Source organism: Peromyscus leucopus, chromosome 7 (assembly GCF_004664715.2).
Source record: "Peromyscus leucopus breed LL Stock chromosome 7, UCI_PerLeu_2.1, whole genome shotgun sequence".
Lineage (NCBI taxonomy): Eukaryota > Metazoa > Chordata > Mammalia > Rodentia > Cricetidae > Peromyscus > Peromyscus leucopus.
Genome location: NC_051069.1, coordinates 96,569,472 through 96,587,277, shown reverse-complemented (window position 1 = coordinate 96,587,277; position 17,806 = coordinate 96,569,472). Strand labels below are relative to the sequence as shown.

The following is a 17,806-nucleotide window of genomic DNA, read 5'->3' as shown; positions in this document are numbered from 1 at the left end:
GATCACCTTTGTTTTTTGTCTTTTTTAAAATATCTTAAGTACACTGTTCAGATGTCAGAGGTCAGTCAGGTGGTGATGTCATATGCCTTTAATCCCAGCACTCGGGAGACAGAGGCAGGCAGATCTCTGTCAGTTTGAGGCCAGCCTGGGCTACAAGAGTGAGTTCCAGGATAGCTAGAGCTACATAGAAACCCTGTCTTGAGAAAACCAAAATAAATAAATAAATAAATAATAGAGAGGGGGAGGGGTCAGAGGTGGTCTGGGCAATAAGTGTAGCCTACAACCAAACCTGTCCTTTTTAAACAAAAACCTGGAGGCTGAAGTGATTGATGGCTCAGTCATTGAGTGTTTGCTGTTCTTCCCAGGGACTTATGTTCAGTTCCCAGGACCTATTAGGTGGTTCACAGCCGCATGTAATTCCATCTCCATCTGGCTTTAGGCACCTGCATGTGCATGCACACACATACCCACATGTATATTAAATAGTAATAAAACATTTTAAGCTTCATTTTGAAGCTAAATTCTTTAGTGGCAAAGTGTGCAAGGTCCTGGGTTAAAACTCTAACATCAAAATATAAAAGGGGCCAGATGGGACGCATGCTTTTAATCTCAGCACTCAGGAGGCAGGGGCATATGGATCTCTGTGAGTTTCAGGCCTTCTAGGGCTATATAATGAGACTCTGTCTCAAACAAAACAAAACACCCCACAAAATACAAAGAACAAAACACACCCAAAAACTAGCTACAATGTGTCTACTGTTTGTGTCGAGCCATGTAGAACTCCAACATGTGAAGTGATAATGGGTGGTGTGTAGGCCTAAGTGACATGCTCACTGCATACAGAAGTGACTTGTAAATGACTATATAGTGGTCATAATTAGATAGTACATAATTAGGTAGCACATGCTTTTAATCCCAGCACTCTGGGGGCAGAGGCAGGTGAATCTCCATGTTCTTGGCCAGCCTGGTCTATAGATTGAGTTGTCAGCCATGAATAGGTAAACCTCTATCATGAAACCCTGTCTCAAACAGAAAACAGTTTTAAGAGGCAATTGTGGCGGCCAGGTGTGGTGGTGCACACCTTTTAATCCCAGTACTCGGGAGTCAGGGGCAGGTGGATCTCTGTGAGTTTGAGGCTAGCCTGGTCTACAAAGTGAATTCCAGGACAGCTAGAGCTGATACACAAAGAAACCCTGTCTCGAAAAACAAAAAAAAGGGGGGTGCAATTGTGGCTGAGTTCCCTTTGATACTGTCTATGAGGCTCTGGAACCTGTGCTCAAAGATGTCTAGTGGCAGCTGTGCTGTGCTAAGGACTGACACATTGGACACATTGTCAAGGTAATTAACACCTATAAAGAAGTGACAGCTGCAGTGTGAATGTCAGTTCAGTCCTTTGTTCCTTTAACAATTTTGAGTAACTTAGAGGTATTTCTTTTCTCAAGTTTTTATATCTACAAGTATGGTAAGAAATTACTGCATTTTTCATTCTCTTTGTAATAGAAAGCTTTATTTCTTCAAGTAGGTGGTAAAGAGATATTCAAAATTGTATGACAAAATTGTTTTTCTTCACTTTCTCCTTCAGGATGCTTCTCAATTGCTTCAGATACTACAGAGTCTCCATCCACCATTGAAAATTGATGGGAAAACTATTGGGGTTGATTTTGCAAAAAGTGCCAGAAAGTGAGTGGCGTCATTGTCCTTATTTCAAACTGTTAGCATCTGCATATTTACTTGTATAGATGCTGTACCTCATCTCTGTACTGTCAACATTGATTTCCCTGGTTGTAGACCAAGAAGAGAAGATTGTCCTCTCTTGAGTCTATCCCTCCAGCCCTCTGTCACCAGTTAATAACAGTTGCCAGAAATGGTTTCAGCAGATGGGCTGAGAACACATTCTATGCAAACTGCAGTCAGTAGTCCAGAAATAATTCTTAGCTTACAGGACAGTATGCTGAATTTACATTACTGTATAATGCTAGAAGTATCCTTTTGGGGTTGTTTAAGTTTGTTCGTTTGTTTGTTTTTTGAGACGGGGTTTCTCTGTGTTGTTTTGTTGCTTGTCCTTGTAGACCAGGCTGGCCTCGAACTCAGAGTTCCACCTGGCTCTGCCTCCCGAGTGCTGGGATTTAAGGCGTGTGCCACCACTGCACGGCAGAAGTATCCTTTAAAAAAAAAATTAGTTTATGTGTACTGGTGTTTTGTCTGCAAGTATGTCTGTGAAACATATGTCCTTGAGACATATGTCTGTGAGAGTGTCAGATCTTGAGCTGCCATGTGGGTGCTAGGAATTCAACCCTGATCTTCTGGAAGAGCAGTCAGTGCTCTTAACTGCTGAGCCATCTCTCCAGCCCAAATACCTTTTTTTTTAGATCCAGGAGATGGCTTAGTACATAAAGTGCTTGCCATGTCTGTAACCTCGGTGCTGAGATGGAGACAAGGAGATCCTGGTAGCTAAAACAGCTAGGATTTTTTGAGAAATTCTGTTTCAAAAAAATAGGGTAGAGAATGCGAGCACCAAATGTTCAACCTCTGTCTCCATATACAATGAGCACACCTTCACACATACGTTCACATGTACAGTACACATAAGACACCAAAAAGAAAGATTTCCATTTCTAGTATCATTAGTCATCCAACAGATACCTTATTGGGTTATAGAGTAGAGCAGTGACATCTACCGAGGGTCACCAAGACGCCTCTTCATAGCCCCTCCCCCAACCCCACAAGCTGAAATTAACTGCTGCTCTCTTGGCCTGTTGGAAGCACAAACTTTGGACATACAGAGATTATATGGACATATATGATTATGATCACGATTATATCTTTGTAATTTCAGAGATTTGGTTCTTCCAGATGGTAACCGTGTCAGCGCCTTTTCTGTAGCTAGTACAGCCATTGCTGCTGCTCAGTGGTCATCCACTCAGGTAAGGGTGAGAGGAAGGGTCCTTTTACAATGACTTTTCTTGGGGTGCTCAGAATAGATGCTTGCTGAAATGTTTTTAGGGATTACTTTCTGACTTCTTTATTTGTTGTTCTACTAAATTTATCTTTGATTCTTTTTCTTTTGGTATTTTATAGTCTCAGAGTGGTGAAGGAGGCAATGTTGACTACAGTTACATGCAGCCAGGCCAGGATGGCTATACACAGTACACTCAGGTAGGTGAACTAGGCTAGCATTCAACTTCTAATCTACAGACTGTGTCTAAAATAGCAGCTTTAACAGTGGACTTTCCCTCAGTACTCACAGGATTACCAGCAGTTTTATCAGCAACAAGCTGGAGGACTGGAATCTGAGGCATCATCTACATCAGGTAATAAGTTTCATTTCATCTGTTTTGCTTCTGTTGAAGTAACTGTGGTTGAGGAAATATTAACTAGACCTGAAGCTACTGGTGAGTTCCTTGTAAGAATTGAGAGGGCACATTGAGGACTGTCCTCATTTGCCAGAAGGTTTGGTAAAAATTATTGAGACTCAGTATAACTTCGTAGAGACCATGCTATGGTTAGCTTTATTCTTGGAATTTAGCTCAGTGTTCAAAACTCCATGTTGAATCTTGAGTGACCACATAAGTTTAGGTGAGCAGAGTAAATGACCCTTTAGCAGCACTCAGACACCCACCAGAAGAACCACAATAAGATAACTTTGGGCTGGGTGCTTTTGGCACACCTATAATCTTAGCACTCCAGAAGCAGAGGCAGGCAGTTCTCTCTTGAGTTTGAGGCCAGCCTGGTCTGTAGAGCAAGTGCACAAGCTACATAGGGTGAGCCAGGGCGTTGGGGCTGGGTTCCAGCAGTTTGTAAAGTGCTTGTGTGGCATCCCTGAAGCCTGGGTGAAATCCCAGCCCTGCACAAAACTGGCAGTAGTTGTACATTCCTTTAGTCTTAGTGAGCAGAAGGAAGGGGGAGATGGGAAGATCAGGAGTTTAAAGCCATCCTTAGCTACATAGCAGGTTCCAGGTTAGTCTGGGCTACATGATACTGTTAGAAAAACAAGAGTTTACTTTAGCTTTTTTTCCAGGACTATAAAAGTCTTAGAGTCAGCACAGAGCAGATACATATTTTAGCTTCTCTTCCTTTTTTTAGCCATAATATGGAATATAAAACTTTATATATCTTATTCTAGTGAAATTTTAAGCAACTGTCATAGATTCTAGGGTCCTTTATGGGAAGTGGGTCAGGAACTGACATACAGAGTCAGACATTGTAGCCCCAACACTAGAGCGGCAGAAGGAGGATGGCCACGAGGTTGAAAGCGTCCTGCTCTACATAGCAGGACTGTCTCAGCAAACAAAAACAAACAAACCGCATACAAATTGACAGAGGCAGGTGTGGCACACTTGTAATCCCAGGCAGGATTCATGAGTTTGTGGCCACCATTAAACTACATAGCAAAATTCTGCCTCCAAAAGAAAGGAACAGCTTACCTACAAAATGAACAGTTGTCCTGAAGTTCAGCTCTCCCTAACCCTTTTGTTTTCATCAGGCACAGCAGTGACTACCACCTCATCAGCTGTAGTGTCCCAGAGTCCCCAACTCTATAATCAGACCTCCAATCCGCCTGGCTCTCCGGTAATCTTTGTTCTTAAATACAGAATTGTTGGCTTTGTTGCTATGTAAATATTACCCTTTCCTGGTATATGAACCAAGGTTGACTAATTACATACATTTCACCTAATTTCTTTATTAGGTTTTTTTTTTTAATTATATTTATGTGCATGTATTTTAAATATAAAGAACCAAGCAAGGCATATTTCTACTTTGTAAATTCTTCAGCTTGACCTTTAGAAAGTTGTTAGCATGTCTCTTGCTATAGAATTGCCCTAGATCCTTGCTGCAGTCTGTCTGTCAGGGGAGTCCTTCCTCCTGGATGATTGCAGTGACTTAGTTCTCTTAAAGGCTTTACAGTTGAAATTATATTGAAGCTAATGTTCTTTCCAGACTGAGGAAGCACAGCCTAGCACTAGCACAAGTACACAGGCCCCTGCTGCTTCCCCTACTGGTGTAGTTCCTGGTACCAAATATGGTAAGCCAAACCTCATGGGACTGTTGACAGTTGGAAGGTCCTAATTGTTGCCTTTGTTTATAAAGTTCCTCTCCCTTTGAAATGGGTGTCAGAGGGACATATGGGAATGTGAAGAAAGAAACACTGAGGCCTGCTGTATGTAGCTCACTGACTTAGAGATTGACATACAGTTTCTTACCTTGAATGACTGGCTGGGTTTTGTTTTTACAGCGGTACCTGACACGTCTACTTATCAATATGATGAATCTTCAGGATATTATTATGATCCTACAACAGGACTCTACTATGACCCTAACTCACAAGTAAGTGCTCTTTCCCTCCTTACTTGCTATCACTAGAAGAAGCTTGGTTTCACTTAATACCTTTATGGGGCATGAGAGAAACTATTCCCTATAGAGGAGTAGATGACCCAGATAAGTTGTTGGATTTTTGTCTTTGGGGGTTTTGAGATTCCAGGACTTTACACATGAATCAATTTCTTTTTGTTGTTTTTCGAGACAGGGTTTCTCAGCTTAATGGCTCTGGCTGTCCTGGAACTCACTTTGTAGACCAGCGATCACCTGCCTCTTCTTCCCAAGTGCTGGGATTACAGGCATATACCACCAACAACCCCGGCTAATCATTAACATCTTTATGGCCACCAATGCATACTTTTAATTTCAGGATTTCAGGTTAAAAAATATTTAGAGACCCAGTGGGATGCCTCAGTGGATAAAAGTGCTTGCCATGCACCTGACAACCTAAATTTGATTCATAGGACCAAGAATGGAGGAAGAATACCAACTTCCCCCAGTTGTCCTCTGACTAGCATACACACGCCTCCATTCCCTCACATCTCCCACACACAGACATATTATACACAGTACTAATAAAAATGTTTTGAGGTGGGTTAGAGAATGGGCTCAGTGGTGAACATTACTTGTTACTCTTGCACAAGACCTGAGTTCAAGTTGCAGCATCACCACCACGTGGTGGTGACACACACCCTTAATCCCAGCACCAGCACTCAGAAGGCAGAAGGAGGCCAGCCTGGTCTTCAGACAGCCAGGGCTACACGGTGAAACCCTGTCTCCCCAAAAAAATCCAGCATCAACATGTCAGCTCACAACTGCCCATCATTCCACTTCCAAGGGATCTGATGCCCTCTTGTGGCCTCTGTTGGCACCAGGCACGACATGAAGCACATATATACATTTAGACAAAACATTCACACATATAAAATATGTATTTTTAATGTTTTGAGGTATAATGTGTATATATGTGTGTGTGTGTATATATGTGTGTGTATCATATATATATAAGTTGGGAATGTGCGGCTCTTAATCTTCTTGAGATTTATTTTATGTGTGTTGTGTTCCCCGTGTGTGCAGAGTTCATTGAGGCTACAGTAGGGCATTGGATTCCCTGGAACTGGAGTTAACACACAGTTGATAATCACCATGTGGGTGCTGAGACTTGAACCTGAGACCCCTGAAAGAGTGCTCATTGCTCTTTGGAGCCGTTTCCCATCCCACAGTGTGCCACTCTAATGTTTACATGGATTCGTGTCTGTGTATACCACTGAGGACATTCCCGACATATCTACAAGGTCCTCGTGCTCCTTGCCGATTGGTACCCTCCCCTGCAGCATCCACTATTATGAGTCTATTTTTAGAGATAATTTTGTCAAATTAAGATTTTGAATGCCAGGCATTGGTGGAGCAAGCCCTTAATCCCAGCTCTCAAGAGGCAGAGGCAGGTGGAATTTAAGGCCAACCTTGTCTGCAGAGCGAGTTCCAGTACAGCCAGGGCTGCAGTTGGTGAGGCAGAGAAAAGCAGATCTCTGTGAGTTTGACCCTGATCTACAAGCAAGTTCCAGGACTGCCAGGGGCTACTAAGTGAGAAAAAAGAAATCAGGGGCCTAGAGCTCTTTACTTGCTATTCTCCCATAGGACACTGGTTTGATTTCCCAGTACACATGTGGGTGCTCACAACCATCTGCAACTTCCGCTTCTTCCAGGGAATCCAGAGTCTTTGTCAGACTCCAGGGACACTTGTACTCACTCGAACACACCCATATGCAGATACACTCATCTACACGTGGTTAGAACTAATACAAATAATTTTTTAAAAGATTTCTTTTTAAAAAATGTGTGAAAGCCTGGCTAGACATCTTAAGTTCTAGATGAGTTTCCCCTCAAATGAAATAAAATTTGCCATCAAAATATATAATTGGATGGATTTTAATGTAGTCACATTGTTATGCAGCTGTCACCTCTTACTAATGTATAGAACATTTTACCATCTTAAATCACTCCTCTTTGTCTTCATACCTGGAGCCCTGCAGCTCAGGCTCTGACCCCCGCTCCCCGCCAAACCACTAATAGACATTTTTGTCTCTGGATTTGCTTGTTCTAGATGTTTCATGTAAATGGACTTAGACACTATGTGGTCTTTTGTGTTTAGTTTCTTCACTTACCATTCCTATGTATCCTTAGGATAGCAAAGCATCCCAGGAATGCTTTTTTTTGGTAGTGTGTACATAACTTAAGGAGGGAGAGCAACTTTGACACTCCATAAATAAGTGTCTATTTATGGCATGAACTGTATATAGCATAGCATAACAAGTGCAGTTAGCAGGAAGTTGACAGTAGTGCCCGTGGTTTCTGAGAGGGAAGTGTGGAGAAGCAGTGTGCTGTCTGTGTGCCTGGTCTTTCACTGCCTCCTTTGGTCAGTCTGATCGTTGCCATGGCATTCTTAGGTCAGCCGTAGGTGTTTTGATCCCACAGTGCCTTTCCCTGCAAGACACATCACCGAGGAGCCAGCAAGTAGAGTAGGAAAGGCCCTTGCTGCCACACCTGAAGGCCTAGGACCCACGGGGTAGAAGAAGAGAACTGACTCCTGCAACTTGTCTCTGAGCACCCAGACACACACATGCAAACCTAATTTTAAGAAAGAAAAGAAGGCCAGGTGTTGTAACACGCACATCTTAGGCAGAGACTGGCTGATCTCTGTGAGTTCAAAAGGCTAGCCTTGGTCTATGTTTTATCGTGAGTGGTTTGCTTTCATGTACATCACTTGTGTGCCTAGTTTTCAGGCTTGAAGAGGAGCTTGGATTCCCTGGAACTGGAGTTGCAGGTGGTTGTTAGCTGTCATGTAGGTACTGGGAACCAAACCCAGATCCTCTAGAAGAGCAGCCAGCGTTCCTAACCACTGGGCCGGGCCATTTCTCCTCCTCCACCACCCAAGATCCTGATCTTTATTTATTTATTCATTCATTCATTCATTCATTTTTATATATTTATTTGGTTTTTTCGAGACAGGGTTTCTCTGTGTCATTTTGGAGCCTGTCCTGGATCTCGCCCTGTAGACCAGGCTGGCCTCGAACTCTACCTGGCTCTGCCTCCTAAGTGTGGATATTAAAGCACCGCCCAGCAAGATTTTTTTTTTTTTTATTAAAGATTTTATTTATTTATTTATTTATTTTATTATGTATACATCATATATGACAGCCGGCCAGAAGAGGGCACCAGATCTCATTACAGATGGTTGTGAGCCACCATGTAGTTGCTGGGAATCGAACTCAGGACCTCTGGAAGAGCAGTCAGTGCTCTTAACCGCTGAGCCATCTCTCCAGCCCCCAGCAAGATTTTTTTAAAAGTAAAACCCTTCTAGATTCTTGGGAAGAAATTATATTCCACTTTTTCCTAGACGTTTCGTATTTTATTACTATCCTCAAGCATACTAAGGTGTACTATTGGTCCTTTCTGAGCAGGAAATACATGTCACTGGTCCTTGGTATATTTTATTTTGGTTTTGTTGTGTTGAAATAAGAGTCTGGCCTAGGATTACATTTGTAGCTAAGAATGAAATCCTGATCCTTCTGCCCACCTCCCAAATGCTGGGATTACAAACAGGTGTCTCGACCAAATTTATTTGGGTATTTGTTTTGTTTTTAGATAGTTCTCAACTATGTAGCCTGAGCTGATCTTGCATTTGCAATCCTCCTGTCAAAGCCTCCTTAGTGCGAGATTACAGGCATATATTACTGTTGACATAATGTTAAGTTTAACATAGAGAAACTTGAGGAAGAGCTAGTGGTAAAACAGTTACCTGGCATAGTTAAGGCCTTAGATTGAATTCCCAGCATCAGAAAACCGTAATCAGCAAATCTGTATTCATTTTTCTCTTGTAGTACTACTATAATTCCTTAACACAGCAGTACTTGTACTGGGATGGAGAGAAGGAGACCTACGTGCCAGCTGCAGAGTCTAGCGCTAACCAGCAGACGGGCCTGCCTTCCACAAAAGAGGGAAAGGAGAAGAAAGAAAAGCCCAAGAGCAAAACAGCTCAACAGGTATGACCTCTCCAAGGAAACCATGACTCTTTCCTTATAGGGCTACATTCATTGACTTCATTATTCATTTTGAGTCCTGATGGTACAAGCCTGTAATTCCAGCAACCTGAGAAGTTAAGGCAGGAAGGCTCACAAGTTTAGGGCCAGTATGGGTACCATCCTCACCTCCCACCCCTGCCCCAATAAAACCCTGTCCCAAAGTTAAAGAGTTGGTAATACAGTTCAGTGGTAGAGTACTTCCTAGCATATGTTAAGACCTGGCATTCAATCCACAAAAATCAAAAATTTTCAATAACTGGGCTTGATCTCTGAAAGAACAAGAAAAATTTGCAAGTCCATAATGAGTTAAGGATACATGAAAATAATAAAACAGGAGGCTAAAGTGATAACTGTCAATAAAGTGCTTTGTGTGTGAGCATGAGGACCTGAGTATAATCCTCATAACGTATACATAAAAAGCCAGGCACATATGCCGGGCGGTGGTGGCGCACACCTTTAATCCCAGCACTCGGGAGGCAGAGCCAGGCGAATCTCTGTGAGTTCGAGGCCAGCCTGGGCTACCAAGTGAGCTCCAGGAAAGGCGCAAAGCTACGCAGAGAAACCCTGTCTCGAAAAACCAAAAAAAAAAAAAAAAGCCAGGCACAAAGAGATGGTTCAACTGTGCATATCACTCTTGTAGACTTTGATTCCCAGCACTCATTAGGCATTTTACTGATATCTGTAACTCTGGCTCTAGGGAATTTGATGCCCCCTCCTGGCCTCGGCAGGCACTGCACTGATATACACAGCCCACACATAAATTTATTTGCATAATTAAAAATATTAAATAAATCTTTACAAGCAGTGCATGTTTTTAACCACTGCACTTTCTCTAGCCACCACCACCCCAAATTACATTTGCTTGTGTGCATACTTGCATGCCATGGCTTGTGTGTGGAGGTCAGAGACAATGTGAAGGGATCAGTTCTCTCCTCCTGCTCTGTGGGTTCTGTGAACCAAACTCAGGTTACCACTTAGTCATCTTGTGAGCCTAATAACATAAGATTATGTTGCCTTGTTTATTGTTAAGTTACAGAGAAATATGCTTTTGTATGCTTTTTGATGGTGTTTGTTGTTTGATGCTAGATTGCCAAAGACATGGAACGCTGGGCTAAGAGTTTAAATAAGCAGAAAGAAAATTTTAAAAACAGCTTTCAACCTGTCAATTCATTGAGAGAAGAAGAACGGAGAGAGTCTGCGGCAGCAGATGCTGGCTTTGCTCTCTTTGAGAAGAAGGTAATGGTAGCAGGAATAGCCACACTTTGTAATGGGCACCCTTTTAACACTTGAGACTTATGGCTTGTTTTGTTTTCCAGGGTGCCTTAGCTGAAAGGCAGCAACTCATCCCCGAAATGGTACGAAATGGAGATGAAGAAAATCCCCTTAAAGTAAGGAAGTACCACCTGTGTTTTAACCAAGTGTGTGGTTTATGTCTCAGTTTCAATCTCTGCTACATCTTGGCTAATGCAGTTCCTTTTTAAAATGGGATGCTTTTCTCTGTCAGTGGGTATCTGGAACAGCTTTGGCATATAGAATCCACATTGAGGGCTTTGTGTTCTGTGCCTGAGATCAGGTGAGATGGACCGATGAATGAAGCCTGAATCCCTAAGCCAAGTAAATTGACTTTCGTAGCATTTGTAAATAGAATTTTTAATGGTCTGGAAAGAAAATTAGGACAAAGCAAATACTTACTTTCCTTGATAGATACTGGTCTAGCTGGTCCGTTACTCAGATCTGTTGTTGTGTTTGGAGTTCTTATACATGGTCAGTGGCTTGAAAACGGTCATCCAAGAACCCATTTCTTGGGCTCCAAAAGGGTTGGTACTGGGAGGCTGCTCCATACAGTGTGTATAAAATGTGGTGCCCTACTAAAGGACAACACAGAGTAGTGGAGATCCTCTCAACTTTCGGCACTGTTTTATCTCTAATTTCTAATGACCCCTCATCATTGTGTCCCCAGAGAGGTCTGGTTGCTGCTTACAGTGGTGACAGTGACAATGAAGAAGAGCTGGTAGAGAGACTGGAGAGTGAGGAAGAGAAACTAGCCGACTGGAAGAAGATGGCCTGCCTGCTCTGCCGACGGCAGTTCCCAAACAGAGATGCCTTGGTCAGGCACCAGCAGCTCTCCGACTTACACAAGGTGGCCTTGCTTCTCAAAGCTTATGAGGGAAGGGAGGAGATTGAATGGTGGGAGTGAGGACCCTGGTGAAGGTTCAGTAGATAGCTTGTGTTGCGTGGGTATCTGGAGTTGTAGAGCATAGAGAAGCATTAGGTCTTCACACACCCCAGCTTTGGTTTGGGTGCTGTGGTGTATTGAGATTGGGCTGGAATACAAAACAAATTGCTAATGTTATGACATTTCATATTAAAATGGATGAATTCTAAGTATGTCTGTAAACTTTTTTGTAATAGCAAAACATGGACATCTACCGAAGATCCAGGCTGAGCGAACAGGAATTGGAAGCCTTGGAGCTAAGGGAGAGGGAGGTAAATGAATGGTTTGTTTAGATAGAGTCTTGCTATGTTCACAGGCTGGCCCTGACCTCTTGGACTCAAGCAGTCCTCTTGCCTTAGTCTTCCAAATAACTGAGCTGTAGGCATACACCACCACATCAGTATTTTATTTTGCTTTTATTTGTAGCATTTAGTTCCAGATTCCTAAGGCATAGTAGAAGGGTCTGTTAAAAACAGTTTGCCAAGCCAGGTGGTGATGGTGCACGCCTTTAAACCCAGCACTCGGGTACAGAGGCAGGTGGATCTCTATGAGTTTTAGGCCAGCCTGGGCTACAGAGTGAGTTCCAAGACAGCCAGGGCTACACGGAGAAACCCTGTCTTGAAAAAAAAAGGGGGGGGGGGTAGCTGGGCAGTGGTGGTGTACACCTTTAATCCCAGCACTTGGGAGGTAGAGGCAGGTGAAACTCTTGAGTTCAAAGCCAGCCTAATCTATAGAGCAAGTTCCAGGACAGCCACGTCTACCCAGAGAAACCCTGTCTCAAAACCCACCCCACTCCACCCAAAGAAGTGGTTTGGAACTGTCTTGTTCTGGGATAATTCTGAGGTGTCTGTACTCAAGGGTTTTCCTTCCTTCATTGATTATAGTACCCGTTGTCCAGGGTCTGCTGGATGACTCTCGGGAGCCTCTTCAACACTTCTGTTTCTGGAAGTAGACCTGTCCAAAGGCTAACTGGAGATAGGCAGATCTGTCCTCATCTTTAGACAGTAACAAGCAGTGTGACCAAGAGTGGGAGAGGAAACCAGGGGAACGTCTGTGTGTACAAGACTGTTCCAGAATACTCCTACCTTGTTTTTTGTTATTCTCTATGTAGATGAAATACCGGGATCGGGCTGCAGAAAGACGAGAGAAGTATGGAATTCCAGAACCTCCAGAGCCCAAACGCAAGAAGCAGTTTGATGCTGGCACTGTGTATGTGATATGCACCATTTTCCAGTTCATTAGCTGGGGCTCTGGCTGTTTTAAATAACTGTGTGTTTGCCACTGGCAGGAATTACGAGCAGCCCACCAAAGATGGCATTGACCACAGTAACATTGGCAACAAGATGCTGCAGGCCATGGGCTGGCGGGAAGGCTCAGGCTTAGGAAGAAAGTGTCAAGGCATCACAGCTCCCATTGAGGTAAGTATAGGCTCTGACATTTGTAGATGTGGGTTTGTAGGCCTGCTGAATGCTAAACAGGCAAAGGCACCCCTTCCCTGAAAGCCTGCCCTTCCTCCTCATTTTGTTTCTGAGAGGAAGTCATTGTTGCTTTGTTTCTGTTTTCGTAGATAGGCTCCTCCTGTATAGCCATGATTTTCCTGGAATTCACTGTGTAGACCAGGCCAGGATCAAACTTAGAGATTTACCTGCCTCTGCCTAGAGAGTACTGGAACTAAAGGCGTGCACCACAAGGCCTGGTGCCTTTGTTGTTTACAAAATTAAAATTTATAGAGATAGTTGATCAGTTGAGAGTGCTCGCTGCTCTTGCAGGGGACCCAGGTTCAGTGCCCAGCACCCACTTAGGAGCCTACAATTCCAGTTCTGGGTTTTTGATTCCCTCTTCTGACCTCCACAGGCACTGCACGCACATGGTGCACAGACATACATACAGTCAAAATATTCATACACAGGAGATAAAGGAGTGAATAATTAAATATATGTCAGGGCCAACAAAATGGCTCAGTAGGTAACTTAACATGGAAGCCTAGCAGTTTGAGTTCGGGCCCCAGAACCTACATAAAACTGGAAGGTTGGCCGGGCGTTGGTGGCGCATGCCTTTAATCCCAGCACTCGGGAGGCAGAGGCAGGAGGATCTCTGTGAGTTTGAGGCCAGCCTGGGCTACCAAGTGAGCTCCAGGAAAGGCGCAAAGCTACACAGAGAAACCCTGTCTCGAAAAACCAAAAAAAAAAAAAAAAAAACTGGAAGGTGACAACATCCTTACACAGTTGTCTGATATGTGTGTACCATGCTACACATGTTCCCATACATAATTTTTTTTTTTTTTTAATTTTTAAAGTAAAATTTAAGCCGGATACAGTGATAGAGGCCTGTTTTTGGCAGGCTGAGACAGGAGAATCCCAAGGCCTAGCTGTAAGACCTTGTCTTGAACCAACCCATCCACAGCCTCCATATGTCCATTTTAAATTTAGGAGAAGAAATAGCTAATTTGTCAGAGCCCAAGCTGAGACAGTCCTGGTTTCAGAGACTCAGACCCGTTGGCCATGATAGGAATTCCACCAGTGACTGCCCCCACTGTGCCCTGCAGCACAGCTCTTGTCACCCTCTCCATGTTACCCCAGTGCACATAGATGTGACTGGCATGTCTGCCCTCTTGTAAGTTGTGCCTGTAAGTACCTTTCCCAGGCCTAAGCCAGATACTTGTGGGCCTTTACTAGGCATGAATAGTCACTGAGTAGACATCCAGTGTCAACACCCTTGTCTTCTCTTTATGGGTGGTTCTGCTCCGTAGTGTGGGCAAGATAAGAGGTGAGTACATACCCTGCTTAGCAGCTACTAACACTCTTTTTTTCCCCCCCAGGCTCAAGTCCGGCTAAAAGGAGCTGGCTTAGGAGCCAAAGGCAGTGCATATGGGTTGTCAGGTGCCGATTCCTACAAAGATGCTGTTCGGAAAGCCATGTTTGCCCGGTTCACTGAGATGGAGTGAGACTGGGGAAGTGAAGATGTGCACAGGGAGCAAGCCATCTCCTCAACCTGCTCTTACTTTGTGTCTCTGAGAGCATGCCTTGTGCTATTCATAGTTTAGGGTGAGCCACTTGGTTCTGCAGGCTCCCCTCCACCTTAAGGAGCCCTTATGAGGGTATCTGGTCAATCGCCTTCCTTCCCACCTGGAGGTTTGTGAACGGGGACAAGGGGCTTTTTATACTTCAGTGTACATAGTGTAAATGTGATGTGTTTTCCATGTTGCAGCCTGTGTTGTGTCCCTCTCCTCGGGCTTGAGAAGCTCGGAGTGGTTATCAACACCAAAGCCGCCACTGTCACTTGTTGTTGTTAGGTCGTGGCAATAGCCTTGTGTATATTTGTATATTATACATTTGTACAGAATTTTGGAAGATTTTCAGTCTAGCTGGCTCCTTTACAAAAGAAATACCTTCAAAAAAATGGGTTTCCCGTGTCTTTATTCTTGAGAGAATGGGTGGTAAAGGCTGTCTAAGCATCTGATGTTTTTCTTTGTTTTTGGTGTGTTGTGTTTGTTTGTTTGTTTGTTTGTTTGTTTGTTTGTTTGTTTGTTTTGAGATGGGTTCTGTAACCTAGGCTAGCCTTACAGACTCACTATGTAGCCCAGGCTGGTATGATACTTACATGTTGGGCACATTATGAGTGATAAAATTTCATCCTTATCACTAGGACAAGAAACATTTTGGCCAAAAAGACTTGTTTTTTTTGTTTGTTTGTTTGTTTTGTTGTGTTGTGTTTTGGTTTTCTGTTTTGTTTAGTTATTTACTGGTTTTTTCCAGACATGGTTTCTCTGTAGTCCTGGCTGTCCTGGAACTAGCTCTGCAGACCAGGCTGGCCTTGAACTCACACACCCACTTGCCTCTGCCTCCCAAGTGTTGGGATTAAAGGCATGCACCACCATGGCCCAGCCTGTTCTTAGGGGTTTTGTTTGTTTGTTGGTTTGTTTTGTTTGTTTTTTACACATTCTACATGTACAGGTATTCTGCCTATATGTGTGTCTGCACCACAGTACACCTGGAGCCTGTAGAGACCAGAAGTGATGTCAGATCCCCTGGGGATCTAAGATGTGGGTGTTGGGAATCAAATCCAGGTCTAATGCAAGAGCAGCCAGTGATTAGTTGCTGAGGTGTCTCTCCAGCACTTGTTTGTTTGTTTGTTTGTTTGTTTATTGAGGTAGTGTATGTAGCCCCGGCTGTCCTGGAGATCCCTATATAAATAGTGTTGTGTTTAGGTGGGCATGGGTCTTACACCGTTGGGATGGACCCTAGGAAGAACTTGGAATAGGCCAGTCCCAGCCAGCTGAGCAGTGCCCTGGAGAGGCGTGTTGCATCTTTGCTAGGCAAAAGTGAAGTCACATGCAAAACTCCCAAGTGTGGTCATACATGGCAACTCTTCATAGATGAGGCCACACATTCCCAATGCTAGGGCACTGAATTTATCACCTGGACAAAGTCTGCTCTGGGGATGGATGCATCAGCCCTCCCAGAAGCCTCTAGAGAGAGGCTGGTGCTCTTACCACCTGAGCAGCAGTCATAGCAGTCTAATTAACTGCAGCTGACAGGCAGCATGGACGGCTGGCTCTTCAGGTGAGCTCAGGTGGGATGGGCTCTGGGAAGCTCCTAATTAACTGTACCCAAATCAGCAAAGCTTGGGTGGTGGTGTCTTCTCTACAGAAGCCAGTCCTCAACCGTCTCCAGCCTTAAACTGATGGCCCCACACCAACAGAAGCACTTGAATCTTTGTACACTGCTTGTCAGAAGGAAGAGACTCCAACCTTGATGTTCTTCAGCCACACCTGTTAGCACAACTCTGAGCTCAGTTGTTGGAAGTTTTACAGATTCAGTTTGGGGCTCAGGGCTCATGCAAGGCCATGTTTGGAAGGTCGTGGTACTGTAGAGCTCTCACCTCTGTTAACTAGGGCTTAAGCCAAAAGGGCACAGATGCCCTCCCGCCGATCATCAGGGTTGAATTCAACCCTAGTACCAGGGAGGAAATGGCTCTACCGTGCCCACAAGGGAGCACTCCTCCTAACCAGCTTTGATGGATTTAGGAGGCGAGTGCTGCTGAGGCAGTGTTAATTTCCCCATCAGCTTGGGCTGATCTGGAGGAAGCCTTCAGGGTCCTGAGTCCAGACTGCCCTTGGCTGGGACAGCTGCTACAATGTGCAGGGCTTTGAGGACCATCCAGGAGCAGCTGTCATGGCCATGCATCAAACAAGTTTCAAAGCCCAGATGAGTAGCCAGGCCTGAGCTAAGCTCTCCAGGCATGCACAGTCTGGCTGCGGGGGAGGGGTCTCAAGGGTGCCTGGAGCCCAGCTACCCCTATTCCAGAGGGACAGGTGGAGGGATAAGGGGGAAGATTGCTCAGGAGACCCGATGCCTGGAACACTGCTTTATGTGGCCAGGAGGTGGCAGCACTCGGTCATTTATCTGGGCCAGGCCAGTTTGAGAAGCAGTAAGCAGGAGATTGTCCCAAGACCCAACCCGAGGCACTGGATGTTCACAAGGCTCTTCCTAAACCGAATATAAGAAATATTGCTAAACTCGTACTTGGTTGTCAAGGCTGTAAGTTCCTCGGGGGTCTTTCTCTCTCCAGAAGCTCCACTAGCTAAAACACTAAGTTTTCAAGTATACACCAAGTGTATAATCCTAACACTTGGAGCCAGACACAGAAGGATTGGTATAATTTCAAGATCAGCCTTAGCTACATAGTGAGGCCTTGCCAAAAAAGGGAGAGGATGCTGGAGAGATGGCTCAGCAGATAATTGGGAGTATGCTGCTGCTCTTGTTGTGGGCATACTTCAGGCTGTTCACAACTTCCTGTAACTCTAGCTCCAGGGAATCTGACCCCTCTGAACTCCATGGGCACCTGCACTCACCTACACAGACTCACACACATACACATAATTAAAAATCTCTTGGGGGGAGTGGGAGGAGAAAGGACAGGGGAATCTGTGACTGACATATGGGATGAATGGAAAATTTCTTAATTAAAATAAATAAAATTCTTTTTATCTGCTGGATAGTGGTAGTGCATGCCTTTGATCCCAGCACTCAGAAGGCAGAGGCAGGTGGATCTCTGAGCAAGCTCCAGGACAGCCAAGACTACACAGAGAAACCCTGTTGGAAAAAAAATTAAAAAATAAAGCTTTTATAAAATTAAAGAAGTTGACATCTGATAAGGTGGCACACACCTTTAACCCTAGCATTTGGAAGGT

General features: G+C 44.2%; 1 protein-coding gene across 2 annotated transcripts in view; it reads left to right on the top strand.

The window, feature by feature from the left end:
* Rbm5 (RNA binding motif protein 5) overlaps positions 1–15,012 on the top strand; it is a 30,183-nt gene extending 15,171 nt beyond the window's left edge. For both annotated transcript variants that reach the window (XM_028887014.2, XM_028887015.2), the window contains exons 11-25: positions 1,583–1,680; positions 2,837–2,924; positions 3,079–3,156; positions 3,239–3,311; positions 4,484–4,569; positions 4,939–5,023; positions 5,234–5,325; positions 9,198–9,359; positions 10,485–10,634; positions 10,715–10,786; positions 11,359–11,538; positions 11,811–11,885; positions 12,725–12,822; positions 12,902–13,031; positions 14,432–15,012. In XM_028887014.2, the coding sequence (XP_028742847.1) occupies positions 1,583–1,680; positions 2,837–2,924; positions 3,079–3,156; positions 3,239–3,311; positions 4,484–4,569; positions 4,939–5,023; positions 5,234–5,325; positions 9,198–9,359; positions 10,485–10,634; positions 10,715–10,786; positions 11,359–11,538; positions 11,811–11,885; positions 12,725–12,822; positions 12,902–13,031; positions 14,432–14,557 (1,593 nt within the window). In that variant the 3' untranslated portion in view covers positions 14,558–15,012. The remainder of the gene's footprint in view (positions 1–1,582; positions 1,681–2,836; positions 2,925–3,078; positions 3,157–3,238; positions 3,312–4,483; positions 4,570–4,938; positions 5,024–5,233; positions 5,326–9,197; positions 9,360–10,484; positions 10,635–10,714; positions 10,787–11,358; positions 11,539–11,810; positions 11,886–12,724; positions 12,823–12,901; positions 13,032–14,431) is intronic.
* The last annotated feature ends 2,794 nt before the right edge of the window (positions 15,013–17,806 follow it).